The 19,278-nt window shown below is 44.5% G+C and overlaps 1 protein-coding gene across 1 annotated transcript; it reads left to right on the top strand.

The window, feature by feature from the left end:
• The first annotated feature begins 318 nt into the window (after positions 1-318).
• LOC132651427 (sperm motility kinase-like) lies at positions 319-2,049 on the top strand. Its single transcript, XM_060376635.1, has one exon. The coding sequence runs from the start codon at positions 319-321 to the stop codon at positions 2,047-2,049; it is 1,731 nt and encodes a 576-aa protein (XP_060232618.1).
• The last annotated feature ends 17,229 nt before the right edge of the window (positions 2,050-19,278 follow it).

Genomic DNA, 19,278 nt, shown 5'->3' with positions numbered 1-19,278 from the left:
GGTTGTCCCCTCTCTCCCAGGAGGCCTCCAAGTCAGTGTTCTGACTTCAGCTGCTCCTCCACTCACCAGTTTCGGGTATCGGATCATCTGCCCCTCAGGCTTGGCAGGAGCTGATCTCGGCCATCTTGGACTCCTCCAGGTACTTCTTTAGGGGTTTCGTTTATTCTTATTTTTCTTTGCGTCTGGAAGTCATTGTAAGTTGTATATTATCTCTCCATTTCTTCACATAGAAATTGAAAGAGATAAACTTTCCACCTAGACCAACTTTTAATTGATTTTAATCTGCTTTTGTCAGCTGGTGTTGGCCTGGCAAGGGTCATGCAACTTAACAGCAAGGCAGGAGAGGAGGAGAGAATGCAGCTGCACCTGGAGGCCAGCGCCTCTGAAGAGGAAACACTTACAGATTATTACAGAGTACTCAGGACCCTTGGCAAGGGGAGCTTTGCTGAGGTCAAGCTGGCCTGCCACCTCCACACAGAGGTTCAGGTAGCTGTCAAGATCCTGAAAAAAGATAACAATAAAACTGAAATTGAAATCATTAAGGTGCTAGAGCACCCAAACATCATTAAGCTGTTCCACATCATCAATACCAGAGAACACACCTATATGGTGATGGAACATGCTGCTCACGGAGACCTGGTGAGCCATATTGAGAAGGTGGGATGTCTGCAGGAGAAGCAGGCCCAGCACATCTTCACACAGTTGGTGTGTGCAGTTCACTACTGCCATAACAATGGCATTGCTCACAGGGACATCAAACTAGACAACATACTGCTGGATGGCAAAGGGAACATCAAACTGTGTGACTTTGGCCTGGCCATCAGAGTCACAGATGGAGAGATGGTGTTAGGGTTCTGTGGCACTGTTGAATATTGTGCTCCAGAGCTATTCACTGACAGAGAATATGATGCAAAGGCAGTTGACATCTGGAGCATGGGAGTTGTTTTATATACAATTGTGACAGCACAGTTCCCATTCAATGCATACACCTATTCAGACATGAAGGAGGAGATGCTGAGTCCCACTCTCTTCATTCCTGCCACACTTTCAGAAAACATCGCAAACCTCATTGTGCAGTTGTTGACTATGGAGCCTGGGCAGAGGCCAAAGATAGGTGACATTAAGCAGCATCAGTGGCTCAAGGACAGGGAAGAATTTTGGAAACTCCCATCATCCTTAGCAACACACGGTAACAACCCAAGTCCCAGCATTGTGGTGACTATGTGGGACATGGGCTACCGTCCCAAAGATATTTGTGACTGTATTCATAAGAAAAATTTTAATAACATAATGGCCACCTATTTAATCCTAAAACATGGTCACCACACTAACCATCCTGTTAAGTCCATACAGGGCGGTGTTGCCATGTCCCCAGCACGTGCTCTCACCTCTCTTCTTCCTCTGAGGGCAATGAGTGAGCCTGCACTTTCCACATTGACCTGTCTGCCTGAACACCACATACACAATGAGAATCGGTCAAGGAACAAGGGAAGTAGAAAGCTGAGCATGCCTACCACCCTGTGCTTGCAGCAGTATGGGGTCAACCTACCCAAACTTCGCCGCAGGTGTGCTCCCAACGTTACTTATCTTGTGAGCAAAAGTGTGAAAAGTAACATTATGTGCAAAGGGGTCTCTTCAAGATGCCCATCCCAACAGGGCATCTCTTCGGTACAGTCTTTTTCCCAGGAGGCCCTCCACAAACTAAACATCCCTTCAAATAGTTCTTACACTCTGAGTACACCACCTGCAAGTAAATCCAGAGAGTCACCTCAGCGTGTTACCAGCAGTGCCACCAATGGAACCCAGAGACCTTCCCTTCAGGCAACAACCAAGGAAAACTTTAAATGTGTCCCACCCAAAGGAGGAAGTACACACTTTTCCAGGAATCTATCCCAAGGCTGGAAGAGGGTAAAGAAGAGAATTTGGAACTGTATGCAGACATTGTGCTGCTGCCTACCAGTCTCAAAAAGGAGCCATATTTCTCAGAAAGAAGTAGTACCACGTAAAGTTGAAGGCAATAGAGTGACATACTCTATTGGACTTCTGTGATTCTTAATGTGGATATATTCTAAAGTCTCTTGGAACCAACACACAATAATTATTTGTATGCAAATTAGACAATCTTATTTTTAGAGGAGCAATCTCACATCACCATCACCTCAGAGAAAACCAAACTTGTTACCTGAAAATGGACAGCAGAGGATGAAAAGCAGAGGTGGCAGAGACAGCCAGAATGAGTCGGATAAAGGTGGAAAGATTCAGAGGGGATGAAAGTTTCAGTGGAGGTTCAAAAAAAAAAAAAAAGAACAGTGAGGGAGGGGAAGAGCCACTGAAGCACTGAAGAAAGAATGGCACAGTGTGATAAGAACAGGCAAGGGTAAGTTTATGTTTCTAAGCCCCTAAGAGCATCCCTTCCATATGACTTTATCTCTTTAAGTGATAAGCCTCTATGCAGGTTGAGACATGGGATGGGACTTTTCCTTTTGTGTGAAACAGCAGAAGCAGTATCCCTGCAGGAACTCCAGATGTCAGTGTGCCCACTTAACCCAGCCCAGAGGAGTCAAGCACAGGAAGAAGCAAGCCATCTACCAAAGGTTTCTCCACAGGAAAGTATAGGTAACAAGGGATATGTCCCATGACTAGCTTCTATAAGATCATTATGAGAGTGTGGCCTTGTGCCAAAACCATGCCCAAGGCTGCCCAGGAATGAGGACTCCCTATGGGCCAAACATCATAGAACTTCTTCATCAGTGCTCATTCATTGGTCTTTCCCTTCATTCAGGGTCTGGTCCAAGGGAGATGTTTCCCCTCACTGGGTAGAGATGAATCACCTCTTTCTTCCACCTCCCTGCCCTAATACAGTGTTTCCCGCTTACCTCATATCCCTGTGTCCCTCCAACACAGGAGACACAGTCTCACTGCTGATGGTGAATGGACCTTTTTGTGGGGAGTCTTATCATAACCATATCTGTCTCTTAAGAGGAAGTGCCAGCAAGCTGGAAGGAAATGGGCATCACTTTGGATGGAATGCGGGAATGTTGCTCTGCTTTGGAAGGTGGGTATTTCTTGCCTGTCCTAGAACATGGTGGACACCTGGCTTAGTCTGTAGACTTGGAACTACATTTTATTCCTGTCCCACTTTAGGGGTCATGTCTAGACAGAGCCTTGATAATCAGAGTAGGGGCATTTAGCCAAGCTATCTACTTGAGTGTCCGACTATGAGAGTTATCTTCAGTGTTGTTGTGGACACCTACCAGGCAGATTCCCTACTCTCTGCAGTGAAGAAGGTCCACTTGGAAGGGCTTGAATGCCAGGGCTCATCTGAGGTCCTCACATGGCTGAGGGATCATTGAGACCACTAAGTTTACCTCCATTCTATGAGAGATGGTTCTGTGATCTGGTCCAACCATGAAACTGGTATGCAGGTAATGAATATGAGGATGCTTTGTTCATGATGCAAATGAACAAAGGGGTAGTGACAGACAGCTGAAGTGTGGATTCAGAGGCATCTTGTGACAAGCTGCACACCTCTCCTCTCTGACCACTGTCACAAACTATTATAGAAGAACAGTTTCTGCCATAGAGGGTGAACATATTAAACTTCTTTGGGATAACACTTATTTCCTCAAGCCACCTGTTTAGTCTGTAATAGACTGAAGAACCATGAGCTCAAGGATGCACACAGCCTGCAAGGAAAACCAGCCCAGAGCCAGTGAGCTTCTTACTCATGTAGCCATAGCTGCAATACATCAGTGGGGGATTACTAAGGCACTGAAACCAGGCCTGTGAAAAGGGAACATGTGTGCTGTGGCTAGGTCAGTGAGTCCCAGTACAGACAGTCCAAGGGAATCATTAGCTCAAGACCCAGGTGATGGTCTCTAAGATGGTGAATCACAGTGAAAACATGATGTAACTTGGATCTGATGTCACTTGGGTCTGATGGGGACTTTTGTATTTCTGTTACTCAGTGAGGGGTGTTGCTCCTTATAGCTTTTGACCTGTTGGAATAGAAGTCTGCTGAGGACCAGCCCTACACACAGCACCTCTATCTTTCACTGCCTGCCTGATAGAGGAAGCATGAGCAGGGCACTTAGTACAGATAGTTGTAACAGGAACTTCACACACATCATTTCAAAGCTGTTCACAGGCATTCACCTCACAGAAGACAAACCTGAGTCCTTGAGATACCTTATACCTTTCTACCCAGTGAGCCTTTTGACCCAGCCACAGTGATCAATGTGGGTGGGACATTGGAGTCTCAAAAGTCACCTCCAGATCTTTTGTTGGTCACCCTTTCTCTCCTTGTATAGGTTCTTTTGGAGATGTCCTGTTGTGGAAGCTTATTTTCACCATGAATGTGAATCCTGTCTCATGTGGACAAGGGTAAGTGAGATGGGGTTCATATATTGGAATGCCTATATTTAACCACATTGGTGAGAAACTGGTTTTCCTTCCTGAGCCCGACTCAGGGAAAGTGTCTAGACTTCAATGAGGAAATCATTTCCTGCAGGAAGAGGTCCCTGAAGAAAACCTAATGATGTCACCATGGTGAAAGTCACAGTGCAAGATAATGGGCCTCATCCCTGCCACATTAGTCCCTGAATTCCACCCAAAATATACCTGCCATTATCTACCAAGGTTACTGGTATTGGGCATGGGGAATGTGGAACTCTTGATCAACTTCTTCATTGTTCCATTATGTTCCTTTTCTTGTAGGCCCCAGGCCACATCCTGAAGTATGTTCCCAGTGAATTCTTGGCCTGAGGACCTTCCTACTCAGCACTAGTGCCAGTGATACAGGAGAACACCTCAGAACCTCCAGCTCTAAAAGGAGACTAGCATATCATTGCCTGTGCTCTAGAGGAGGGCAGATGCTCCACACAGCCTCAGGAGGACACATTGTGAAGGACAAGGAAACAGATTCTATTCCTTCATCCCCCCAGCATCCTCACTTCTCAACAAGATCTGAGGATAACAGGAGGACCCCTTGGGAAAGCCTCCCAGTAGATGTGTTAATGCTGAATCCCCACCCCATTTTAATATTATTCTGATTCCAGCAGTTCACAAAGGTCACTTATGTCTATCTATCCTCACAAATGATCCCAGAAACGTGCCTGAGCAGAAGAAAGAGTCTCAGCAGAGCCTAGCAATGTGAATGTTCACTTTGAATCTCTTTTGACCACTAGAACAGGTTTCTTGAGAAGGGCAGTGTCTATTATCCCTTGTCCCAGACCAACACTAACATGAAGATGGACTGGAAGTCATCTGGGTGGACCAGCTCACACTGAAGGATTCTACTTAACTTCTGAGGTATTTAACCTAATTTACATAAACTGGCATTCAGAACATTTGACACTTGTCAGTAGACATCCAAAGCCATTTATCATAGTTGCTCTTCTTAACGTGAGAGAACGTTGTAGGTCATCTATAGACTCAACCAAATCCAGTCTGATGACCAAATATGAAATGTAAGAACCAGCATGGCCTAAACCGAGAAGAGATTGCAGGGGGCAGAAGACATTCATCAAGACCCTGTACTTCTTCCAGCACTCCACACAAAGCCACAGTGATACAGAAAGTGCTAGAGGGAAGGAACAGAGACTGGACACTAAAAATCAACCACAAAGCCCAGCACCAGACCCACCTAAATCACACTAAGTGATGTTGTCAAAGTCACCCAGGGATATCAAGGCAGAGAAAATGGTCTGTCCACAAATGGACACAGTTCAGGTATGGAAAAACAAACAACTGGAAAGCTACTGAAAAATGAACACCACCATTGTTACAGTTGCCCATCCAAAAAGACAAATGCATAACATTCATGTCAAAGCAACAAAAGAAACCTACAGAACAATGACATTGTCAATAGGAACATTCCCTAGCAAGTTAGCACAGAGAAGATGGACTGTGGATATGGGAGCTCTGAGGCCACTAAATGAGAAAAACAGAAGTTGGACCCTGGCTTGAGCAGATACTTCTTTAGGGCATCTAGAGGGAGCCTGGCCCTTGCCACATCCTGGAGCCACAAATCCCTGTCCTAAACCAAGATAGTGTTGCTCCCTATCAGCACCAAGAAAATGTCCTGGCAGACAGGCAGAGGTGCTCTCCACCACTCTTGTCCACTCCAGGCTACTCCCTTAGCCTTTCCCAAGACTACTACATGAGTATGTGGGATAGGAACAAAAGGGTCACTACCCAAGGCTGGTGGTCACTTCCAGCTCTGACTGTTTGCTTTGCTTTTGATTCCCAAATACCTACACAGTAGAAGGATGAGAGTGAGCATGAGAAAGACATGGTACGTGCTGTAGCTTGTGAATTTCCATGCTGCTCCTCCTGGAAACCAGGAAGCCTAGAGCTGCACAGGCCTCATCACTTCTCCATACACACTGCTAGTTATCAAACCATGGAAAAGACACTGCCCTCCTGCAGCCCCACAAAAGCTGCAAGGCAGCAGGCTGAGCTAGACACTTCACAGCCTCAACAAGGCTATGTGTAAGGCCAGGATGGAGACTTACAACATACACCAAGTAAACCTGTGGAGATTAGGCCTTGACTGAGACTTTTATCCACTCATACGCACACATTTTCCAAAACTCCACACACAGGTCTGGATGATTGTTTCTCTTCCACTCTATTCAAGATACATCAGTTAGTCAAGATTTGGCACATGTTTTCCCAACTGCTCTCTCAAACAGCACAGGCAGAAGTAAGCCCTGCTTGATGTTCCCTATCTTGACACCACTTACTCAAATGCAGGTGCATGCGCTCATGTTAGAACTGGCTGAACACTTCCCTACAAAGCCCCATTTACCTTCCTCTACGGCTGCCTTGCTGCTTACCAACCATGCAGCTCTACATATACTGTGTGCCAGCTGTTTTTAGAGCTATCTAGAAACTCCACATACTGAGCCTCTACTCAGGCCCTACTGGACATGGAGGCCACCTTATTTCCTTGCTAAGCTAAGGGCCATACTAGACAATCCCCTGCCACAGCCATGCAGGGCATGTTGGGTGGAAGCAGAGCAAATGATGTGAAGTTTCTGATGCCAAGCAGTGTCTATGGAGTGGAGTTGAGGTCGGAGCATAGAAGAAAGAGAAAATTTTCAGGAGAAAATGGCCTGAGAAACACCCATTGTAAGTGTCAGCGCATGTATGGATGTAGCAGCCAAGATAGGGATGTTAAGCAGACCAATGACTACTTGTTTATATTAGTGTTATCAAGGGTGTGTCCATCAGGGCCTGATATCAGAAGTTTAAAAGGGGAAAAAGCCAGGGATGTGTTCAGCAAATTCGGAAAACTACTGTGTATTTTGGGTGGATGTGGAGGAGGTGGGCCATGTAACAGAGCCTTACAGCAGGTACAACATGTGAGTTGAAGAATGGCTGGTGCATAATATGTGTGTGGCTTTAAGTGTACCACAGGGCCAGGTACCTAGCAGTGGATGTAACAGAGGTAGCAGGATCAGTCTTGCCCTGATATTTAGAAATGTGAGTTTATATGATGTAGATAGTGTGTTTGGGTAGATGTTTTGCAGGGCCTGATAACTTTATCTGCATCATCAATGGGTCTAACTGGACATGATGAAGAGCAGTGTATATTGTGTGGCTGTGGGGTGGGAGGCTGTTGGTTTGATGTATGGTGTGATGAGTGTGATATCTACCACATTATGTGGACTGGAGAGGGGATGTGCACTTGCATCTGATGATAACACTGTAATGTCTGGGTCAGTGGGGTGGGGTGAGTAGCAGAGCCTGATCCCTACAAACTTCCATATGTTAGGCATAACCCTCGCCCTGTTAACGCCTTCCATACATTGTTAATCTAAAGCTAGGAAGATCACCCATTATCCACAGGATAGAATTCTCTAGGGATCAGGCCTGGAACAACACCTAGACAACACCTCTTCTGCTCTCCCACCACCAAGGTAAGGTATCAGACTCTGCTAGACATCCCTCCAACCACAACATCAACTGAGATTCAATGAAAGGCATCAGACCCTGTTGGACACTCTACTTCCTCTCAATAAAACACATTTTCTGTTTGGTTCAAACACTCCTGGAATCCTCCTGCTCTGACATACAACACTAGGTCTAATGCAGTGCTGGACACCACACCCATACACCTCATTTCCATTGCTAGCTCTTGGGGCCTGCTGAACAACCTACATAAACTTGTGCATACACATACACACACACACACACACACACACACACACACACACACACCATACATTTCTTTGTGTTGGGGCATGCATGACTTCCCACCAAACAACACATGGACTCTTAGGTATCATGTCTTACTCTATAAACCCTCAGGCATTATTCATATTTATCCCAAGGCATTAGATTCGGAATATCCCCCACCTAACACCACATCAACTACTATTTTGCAGACTATGCAAGATACTCTCTTACAACTGAACCCAAAATACATGCCTAGTTATTGGTCCCCGCTTGACTCTCACACTACTGAAGATGTACACGCACTGCTGTTTGCAGGCCGCAGTGCAATGTGCTACTGTGTGAGTATCAGGGCCTGCTGGATACCGCATCACATCAACAATTACAAACCTGAGGACATGCTGGGCATTCCGACACTCCACAACCATTTCTACAGTGCCAGCTGGAGGCTCTGAGGCAAACATGCCACCCTGCAGCTTCCTCACTTACACAGCTAGGTCTAAGGCTCGGGTGACACTCACGATGCCTTACACTCTCTGAAGTGTCAGGCACTATTGGACATCACATCCGCCTCTTACCAGACTTTGAAGGACACCAGTTCTTCCATAAGCTAACATAAACCTAGTGGGTATTGGGTGCAGCTGGACACCCTCTTCTTCCCTGTTCCTCTCTGTCATCCAGTGTTATTCATTAAAGTTGTTGAACTCACCACCACACCTGTGATCACACATCCATTTCTAGGTATGTGGATCTGCTTGACCTCCTAACCCTCATAAATCACTAGCTATCAGACCATGCTGGGAGCTTCTCCTTCTGCCATGCATCTCAAAATTTTAAGAGCATTGCTGGATGTCCTTCTGCTGATGACAAACCTACACTGCTCAGCTCCAGGTTCTGCTGTAATTCTCTCCTAATGCCACCTAATGTGCTGTGTATCAGGCTCCACTGCTGGATACCAGGCCACACTGAACACTATGCCATTCCTAAACTGCAGTGACATGTAAATGCTGTGGATCAGGTTCACTTGAACACCACTCTTCTAGCCCACACGACATGCTAGGTGTTGTACAAGCTTGACAACCACTTGCCCCAATATACACTACTGGCCAACAACACTGCAATATTTAAGGCTCTGCTAGATACCCCTGACCCTGAAACATGCAAGATTCTAGGCATCAGGCCCTCACTGCCACTCTGTGCACATTGTACTCATGCACACAATATTAAGCTTCAAGGTATAACACCACCATTCTGTTGCCTAGAAAGTAGCAGGGGGTGTTAGTGTCAATGAAAATTAGCACTCCTTCTGGACATCAATACAGGTATAGGAAGAGAAGCTTGTTATACAAGTCCTGTTGTCAGGAATTGTGTACAGTTTAGAACTGGAGAGTCCTGAAGGAGCTGATACATAGTAGTGCATAAGGGCCCAGCCATTTCTCCAGCAAGGCCTGAATCCAAACAGTGCATTTAAGGCTGTGGTGGCAGGGGAAGGAGTGTCCAGGGGACCTGATGACTAGCATTGCAGGGGACTGTTGGCAGCAGGGTGGGGGTATCTAGTAAGGCCTCTACATGGTGCAGCTCCTCACACTGAGATGACTCTGTGTGGGAGCAGCTGGGAAATGCCCTGGAGGGTCATGAACACAGCAGGTTATGATAAGTGGGAGCCGTCAGTTGCTGCCTAGGTCAAGAAGACTCAACACACATCAAGTTTCTGTAGGGTACCAGGTGTCCATCCCTTCATGTGAAGCAGTGGTGTTGCTGTTTTAAAGAGCTCTGTGTGTTTGTGTGTGTGCACATGTGTATGTCTATGTCTGTGCACGTGTGTATGTAGTGAAGGCTTAGAGAGTGTGCTTCACTGCTGTTACCTGCAATGAATGTGAGGAAGAAGTGGTGTGCACTTGGATAGAAATGTAGTTTGAATGCAGCAGTCAATGTGGGGTTCTTGGTTAAGGTGTCTTTATGGTCTGACATCAGCAGTAAATCTAGGTTTCAGATGCAGGGGAAGGAAATGCAGCAAGCCTTTATATAGAGCAGAGTGTTGCGAAAATATTTGCCCCCAGGGCATACCATGAGGTTCATGAGTGCTGTCTGCTCCCTTGAAAAGCCCCACATAGAACTATAGGTGTGTCCCAGGTGATTGCAGCTCCTCCCCTGTAATGCCACATACAATACTAAGTCCCTGCTGTATACCACCCTGCTACCCAACACACAGTGCTCAGTCCAAGTGCACAATTCCCACCCCTGGCACCAGTGTGCACACACTGCTGGGAATCGGGCCCTGCTGGACACATGGCCCTACACATCACTGCAGCTCCACATACAATGGTTTATATTAAGACTGTTGTATCTCCCATTCAATGCTGGGTGAAAGAAAGGGGGACACTACTGGTTGGAACACTAGGTCCCTTCCAAGATTTCTTGACAGTTCCTGCTAGTGTCCCCTCCCCTACAGCCACAGCCCCACAATCACATATACAGTGAGGTGTCAGGTGCCCCACCCCACAGCCAAAGACTCAACACACAGGTTTCAGGTACTGTTAGGTTTCCAGCCCGTTTTCAGCCAAATGTTTAAGTCAGATCCTCCTAGGTATAACCCTACAGCTAATGCCCCATCTACACAGCCAAGTGTCAGGTCCTTCCCCTACCTACAGTCCACACACACACACACACACACACACTCACTCACTCCAGGGCCTGCTAGTTATAACACCCTAATCAAAGTTTCACATTCAATGCTGTGGTTCAGCTCCTGCTAAATAACCTTCTCCACAGACAGCCCCACATAATACATATATGTCTAGGTGCCATATCCTGCTAGTTATTCCCTCTCCTATAGCCAATCTACCACACACATATCTATCTAAGCACATATGCCCCTACATACTTCCTAAAATTATCTAGCAGGTGCATGCCCACTAGACAGCTAATTTCCTAGAATGAAAGCTCAACACACACCTCTCAGTGTTAGGTTTTGCTAGGTAATCCTTAGCCCACGTCCAAAGCCCCATATACACAGCATAGATGACTAACTGTTATTGTCTTAATTTTATTTCACATCCAACACTCCAAGCATGGGTAGGTGTTGGGTCAAGCAAGGTGGCCCCTATTTAGCTGGACAAAATCATGCCTTTCGCATGTGAGGGGTTACAGCAAAACATCACATGCCCTCTCACAAGCCAACCTTGGCAAACCATCACATGCCCAGCTTGCAGCAAAACATCACCTGACAAAATTCAGTCTTCAAAGAAAGCAGAAATTACCACTTCAAGGTATCCCTCCCCTTGGAGCTGAAGCCCAATACACAGGGCTGGGTTTTAGGGGCTGCTAGGTACTACCTCTACCATTGCCAATCCTTCCCCCACTCACACAGACACATGACTAGGTTTCATATGCTATGTTTCTGCTCCATTAATGCCAAAGCCCAACCCCAACCCAGATAACAGGACCTTCAATGAAGAGCCCCCCTACAGTCAAAGGCCCCATTTGTGTCTGTGTCAGATCATACTTGTTAACACCTCCCCTATAGCAAAGCTCTATATACACATGTAAGGCTAGGTGTTACCTCAGGCTAGGTATACCCTTCACCATAGCCAGTGCCACACATGAACTTAAGATTTATGTTAGGTCCTTCTCTCTGTCCCCTAGCAGACAACCAAACCCATGAACACACACACATGTACTCATAAACATGTTTACTAGCAAAAGCCATGAAAACACATACATGTATGCACACATGCACTCATACACTGGAGTATACTTCAGGTCCAGACATTTTCCCCTCACAGGCAAAGCCTCAACCAGTGTATGGCTAAGGACCAGGTTTGCTAAATACCTACATCCAATTCCACTCAGCAGATGGGTGTCAGGTCCTGCAAGGTTCCTCCTCCTAGAAAGGCAAAAAAAAGATACACAGAGTGATGTCTGAGGACCTGCTGAGTTTCCAATTCTGAATAACAAAATTCCACAACATAAATACAGAGTGTGGGGGAGGAGAGAGAGAAAGAAAGCTGTCAGGTACAGTATGTATCATAACCCTAGTCAAGGCTGTCCTTTAATACACTCAATCACATACACACTGCTAGGTATCAAGTCCTGAATATTATCTCCTCACAGACAAAGCTTATTTTCACATATATGTGTAGGTGACAAGTCCTTCAATATATCTCATAACCTACACTTAAAGCCACATATATGGCTATGTATCAGTTCCTGATCATTTCACTCAAATACACAATCAAATCCAGGGTATATAGCCTTGAATATATACCAAGCTATAGGTGTCAGGGCCTCCTTGATTCTGACTTCTGTACAGCAAAGTCCCAAATATATAAACACTCTTGTTCTCTCCCGTTCTCTCTCTGCCTCTCCTTCTATTCCTCTCTCTTCTTCCTTTCTACTTCTTACACACAAAGCACTAGGTATCATCACCATAACCTAAACACAGACAGACAGACACACACTACTAAATATCAGGTACTGAATTTCTCCCTCACAGACAAAGCTTACATACACATATATGGTTAGGTGGCAAGTCCTTCTCTATATCACAACTCTACACTGAAAGCCACACATATGACCATGTATCATTTTCTGGTAAGTTTCCTCAAATTCACAGCCAAATCTAGGATATATAGACTGAATATTCTCACAGGGCTAGGTTTCAGGGCCTCCTTGATTCGCACTTCCCTACAGCAAATCCCAATATATATGAATTTCTGTCTCTGTCTCAATCTCTCTCCCTCTCTCCATCACCAATCCTCCTCCTCTCCTTTATCTAAACCTCACACAGAGCACTAAGTATCATCACCTGCAAGGAACCTCCTCTCCTACAGACAGAGCCACCCCCCTCACTTTAATTAGATGTCAAGCCAAGCTAGGTATTGCCTGCCAGTTTTACAGAGAAACAGCCATACATGCTTGATTTTGCTTGGTTCCCTTTCTCCTGAAGTGAAAGCCAAACTTAAACATACAAGTCTACCTGTCATGTCCTGCTACATAATCCTTCTCCATCAATCTAAGCCATATATATATAAGTACCCAGCTAGGAGTTCCACCCTGCTACATCTCCCCTCCATTACAACATAACCCCCGTAATCAGAACAAGCCACATGTCAGGTTCTGCTTTTTAGCTCTTATGTTTCAGCCATGATCCACAGACACACACATAGCTAGGTGACAGGTCTTGCCAGACACGTCCTTTCCCTACTGCCATAGCCTAACATATAATACTCTGAGTATCATCTCCTGCTGTGCATCTTCTAGCCTTCAGCCACATGTCACCACACACTGTTAAGTTTCAGGTCATGCAAATTACAAACATTCCTACAGGAAAAAGCCCATACAGTCATAAACATAAACAAGCAAACAAGCAAACACACACACACACACACACACACACACACAGAGAGAGAGAGAGAGAGAGAGAGAGAGAGAGATAGAGATGAGAGAGAGAAAAAGAGAGAGTTAGGTACCAGCTTATATTAGGTATCCCCTCTTATACAGCTGAAGCCGCAGAGGCTGGTCTGAGTTTTAAATCCTGTGAGGCATGCCCTTTCTTAGGAATAGACAATACACACAGGACTAGGTTTCAGATCCTGCTAGCTACCTCCTCCCCTAATGCAAAGCTCAATTCAGAAACATTGCTGGTTGACAAGTACTGCTCCACACTTCCCACACCAATGATCAAATGCTAGGTACAAACAAACACACACCATTGCACTTATGCAAATACATACATGGTTGTGTCTTGCCCTTGAAGTTAATTCATCCCCTACAAGCAAAACTCTCCAAAATGGGCTACTTGTGTACTCTGCTTGATACAATCAACATCCACTTTTTCTCTGGTCTCACCCTCCCTGTCTCCCTTCTCTTTTTCTCTTTACTATACACAACTATATATCAATTCCTGGCAGGTATTATACTCTATAACTAAAATGCCACAGAGGAATCCTGGTGCACGTCATTATGAGTTTCCCCTGTCCTGTAGTCAAAGCCTCTAATATACACACCTAGAATTTACTCCTGCACAGCCAAAGCCACATATACACATACAGATCAAGGGATCCAGGCCTGCTGCATAGGTCCTCCCCTACAACAAAAGTTCCTCTAACAAGGATGTTGTCAAGCCCTGCTAAGTAACCCAACCACTCTCTGTTCCTCCATTGCTCATACCCACTCCAAAGACTGGGAACTAGGAACTGAAGATGTAAAGAACTGGCAGCATCTGTCTTTCTAGATCTGGGTTATACATTTACCCAGAAAATGGCTCACAAAGAAAGATGGTTAAAGATGGTGCTAAGCCCCTGAAACTAGGCTTATGATGTTGCAGTTGCTGTAAGGTTATAGGACTCGTTTGCTGGATGGATGACTAAAGCTTGATGAGGGATCCTAGCCCACTTGGGTAGTTCCAACCTTCCAGTTGGGCCTGTGTTGCATAAGTAAACCAAGCAAGCCATAAAGAGGAAGCCGATAGCCTTGTTTTCAGTTCTGCTCCTGCTTAAACTCCTGCCCTAACTACCATAAATGGTAGAAGTGCATCAGGTCAAATAACCTCTTTTCTGCACACATTAATTGTTGTCATGATGTCTGTCAGCAATAGAAATTACACTAGGACAATATCACAAGACTGACATCATTGTTGGGATCCTATTGCCTCCACCTCCTAAGAGTCAGGATACAACTATGTACTGCAGCACTAAATTGATAATTAGAACTTCTCAGATGAGATAGATGTCACAGAAAACATAAGTCAACATCTAGGAAAACAGAGAGGTGAGTATATGGTTAATGAAGTTAATCATAGCAAGTATCTTCAAGCAGATGAGCTAGAGATATTTAAGAGTGAAAATGAGAAATGTGGTGCAAGAAGTATACAGGGATGTGGAGGAGGAGACTTTGACTTCATTTTTAATGCAGTGAGAAGACACCAGAGGATAGGAACAGAGGAGTGACAGCATCTGACTTGGAAAGTCAGACATGGAACACACATGTGAGGGCAACATTGATTACAGTGACATCAGTTTAGGCAGCTTATAGAAATGTGGTGATGCTCTGGCTTGTTCTACATCAAAGTTCAATCCCAAAGTGAATGTACCACCTACATTTGGTGTGAGGTGCTTCATTAGGTCAGAATATATATGCTTTATTAGCTACATGAGCATGCTTACATGCGTGTGTGTATGCAGATACCCTGATCATGAGCTCAGAGGATGTGTACCCTTCTGAATCTGCCCACAAAATACATCCTGGAGTATGGTTTGTGAGATCAGAATGGATATCACTCCTACATCATTCCATATCACCTCACCTCTTCCACCTACAAACAAGCACCATTTTTTTTTGTTTTGTTTTGTTTTGTTTGTTTTTTCCTGCAAAACTGAAATCCAGGCACCACACACCTAAGAACATCTAAGAACATCCAACCAAGAATCACCAAGCATCAACCAAAGCACTGAGGACAATTTTGTCAAAAAGAATTAACAAACTAAATCCAGATGAGCAAGCCCAATACAAAATCAGAAGTAATATGAGAAATACAAGAGAACCTGGCCCCTCCACTACATGATTAGTTCCAAAGTAATGCCCAACTGCAAGTGTCACTTAAAAACTTCAAGACAAAGTATGGAATGACTTTATCATGTCATTCTTTTTTCTAAAGAACTTTATTTTTTCTAAAGTAGTAAAAAGATCTCTTTATTGTTCTTTATGGAATTAATAACAGAGTTAAAAGAACCTTATGAAAGTAGAATGTAACAAAAAGACATAAGTACTAGAGGAAAACAATGCTAGAAAGACATGCATGTTATGTACTCACTTTTAAGTGGATATTAGCCATACAGAACAGATAAGCATGCTACAATCTATAATCAACAAACACAAAGAAGCTTACTAACAAGGAGGACAAAGGAATGCTGTTTAAATCTCACACAGGGGAAATAAAACAGATATCTGGAGTATGTGGAGAAGGCAACTCAATGGGAAAGGGGGTAGGAAAAGGAATGGGGATGGGGTTCAGGCGTGGGGGATGCAGGACTAGGAGAGAGAAAGGAAATCGGTGCGGGGAGCATCTCTTGGGTGAGGGGGGCACCCAGCAGTCCACATTTGTAGAATTCTTGTGGTGCGGTTTCTTCTCCTGTAGAATCTCATGGCCAAAATCAATAAAAGGCTGGACTTTGAATGAACAATCATCAGTCACAAGGGCAGTGGATCTCAAGTAGGGAAGGAGGATGAGGCTTTATATGGCTGCCATTTCTATGTTTCCATTGAAGTGGCAGTGGATAGAAAGAAAAGGTGAGGAAGTGTTACCTCTGAAGAACTCAGAGTGTGATGGCTATTCTTGGTTGTCAATATACTGTATTGGAATTAACTACAATCCAATCAACTAGGATACTCTTGAGGGATTTTTTTTCATATGTAATGGGAAGACCCACTCTAATCCTGATCTTTGAAGAGGACAGATATGCCTCTATTCCAGGTCTTTTGAGGTCAGAAGTGAGACATTTAATCTGGAAATAAGCATGAGGGACATGGAAGAAGGAATGTTTCTTATTCTACCTGAATCCTCTTACTCAAGCTGTGTTATTACCATGATGCACCCTGCTGTTCTCGCACAGTAAGCACTTATTCAGGAAAATGAGATATTTGGGACCATGGATTTTCCTGACACTACCCATCCCATCAGTCCCAGCAGCAAGAAACCACTGGCTGTTTCCAGCCTTTTTGCCGTGCCCTTCCCCACCAGACGTTCAGCTGGATGTCCTCCCTCAGAGATGGCTAAATGATTCACCTCTCTTTAAACACTTGGACCACAAAGAATTATATTTGCATATTTGGGTATTTGTCTTTTTCTCTGTCTATTAATGTGAGACTTTGTAATTTACAAAGTAAGCCATCTATGCTCCCGAGTATAACTGTCTGTGTAGTTTAGCTTTTATAAATTGGTGTAGAATTTCTCTTCCAAAATGAAAATGTATGAATATTTACAAACTGAGGTGGAAGAATCTCCTGTATAGTTTCTTTTTTTTCTTTTTTATTTTTTTTATCAGTTAGATTTTATTAACTCTGTATCCCAGCCATGTCCCAATCCCTCATTTCCTCCCAGTTCCTCCGTCCCTCCCTCATCTCCACCGTGCCCCTTTCCAAGTCCACTGATAGGGGGGACCTCCTCCCCATTCATCTGATCCTGTTTTATCAGGTATCTTCAGGACTGGCTGCAAAGCCCTCCTCTGTGGCCTAACAGGACTGCTCCTCCCTTCAGGGGTGGGGAGACCAAAGAGCCAGTCATTCAGTTCCTGTTAGAAATAGTCCCTGTTCCCCTCACTTTGGGAAACCAATTGGTTACTGAGCTACCACAGGCTACATCTGAGTGAAGGTTCTAGGTTATATCCATACATGGTCCTTGGTTGAATGTCAGTCTCAGAAAAGACCCTGTGCCCAGATATATTTGGTCGTTGTGGAGCTCCTATCCTTTCCCCATCAGACTAACTCCCCTTCTTTCTTATGATTCCCTGTACTCTGCCAAAGGTTTGGTCATGAGTCTTTGGTTTGAAAACACTGCTAGTTAGAGTCTATCAGATGTGCTCAGTAGACTCCTGTCATACGGCTTCATCCCAGGCATGCAAGGGTGGTTCAACATACGGAAATCCTGTATAGTTTCTGAAATGTGTGCTGTTCTTTGCAAGGGTTTCTTTCTTCTTAGAGAAATAAATTAACTCATGAATTTTTCTTTAATCTGTGGATATTTTTGCTCTCTGTTTCAATCACTGACTTCATCAGGAATTCATCTTCATAGACAGCTGCAGAAATTGCATGGCTGCATTTTCTTCAAATATTAGCCATTTGTGGAATGCCATGTATTTCAGTCTTGATGTAAAGAAATGCTTTGATATGCTACTTTCTTGTACAGAACATAGGTGTTGGGAAGGTAGCTATTTGTTTATGTTTATACAGACTTGTCTGCATATGTGCACATGTGGCTGCAAGAGATATAAGCCTTGAGTGTGCCAGCCTCTTTGATTTTTTTTAAATTAAAATCACACACAAGCACAAAAAGCAGAGGGTTGTGCTGCTCTATGCCTGTGGAGTCATAAGATAATTAGTGAGAGTCGGTTCTCTGTTTCAGCTGTGTGAATTCCTGAGGACTTAACTAAGACCATCAGGCTGGGGTCCAGACTCCTTTACCTGCTAAGCCATATCACTAGCCATTGTCAGCCTGGGATTATCTTATGTAGAACAGGATGCTCTAAATCTCAAGGGATTCACGTGTCTCTACCTTCTGAGTGCTGGGTTATAGGTGTGCAATACAATACCTGGCTTCAGGAATTATATAGGGTCACTGGAAAATCCTTCTAATCATTTAGAAAAGAAATTACCCCAGTGCCACAGCCACCTTTTTAATTTGGCAGTATAGGGGACTGACATCCACCAGTGTGCTACAGCTCCTGCTCTCCAGGTCCTGTCTAAGTGAGAAGATGATGATATCCTCACTATCCCATTCTTTGAAGCTAGCCTTTCATAAATACCCAAATCCAGGAAAGGGCAGAAACAAGAATGTGTATGTGTCATGAGCACAAATGAAAAGCTGAGAGCAATCAGTTCATTGTCAAGGTGTGGCTCAGGCAATTCTGTCATTCCAGGACTTGGGGGACATAGGAAGAAAGGTCAAGTGTTGAAGCCTAGCTTAATAGCAGCCTTTAGGAACTCTCAAACAAACAAAGAAATAAAACCACCACTAAAATACACTTAGTGCAGGTATAAAAAGGAACCACACCTCGGACTCCAGGTTTGCACAAGGAGTAAGCTATAGCCAGGTTTCCTTGCCCTTCTTCTCTCTGTGTCCAGTCACAAGCATGCCAGAGGGCTTCTGATGCCTGGACAGGCATGCCATGAGAAGATGAGGTTGGAGCATGAAAGATAAGAGACCTGCTGAGGACCCTGGTATTGCCAGGTAGATTGAGCGAAGGGAGCAGGAGAACTTTTGTCCACATCGGCACAATAATTTGGGTGATATACTCACATATAGAAAAAAAAAAATATATATATATATATATAAGAATGCATCCTATTTGACAAGTGGTATGCCACACTTAGAAACTGTCT

This window comes from Meriones unguiculatus (assembly GCF_030254825.1).
Source record: "Meriones unguiculatus strain TT.TT164.6M chromosome 16 unlocalized genomic scaffold, Bangor_MerUng_6.1 Chr16_unordered_Scaffold_43, whole genome shotgun sequence".
Taxonomy (NCBI): Eukaryota; Metazoa; Chordata; class Mammalia; order Rodentia; family Muridae; genus Meriones; species Meriones unguiculatus.
The sequence above is the reverse complement of the archived record's forward strand: the minus strand, read 5'-3'. Positions and strand labels throughout refer to the sequence as shown.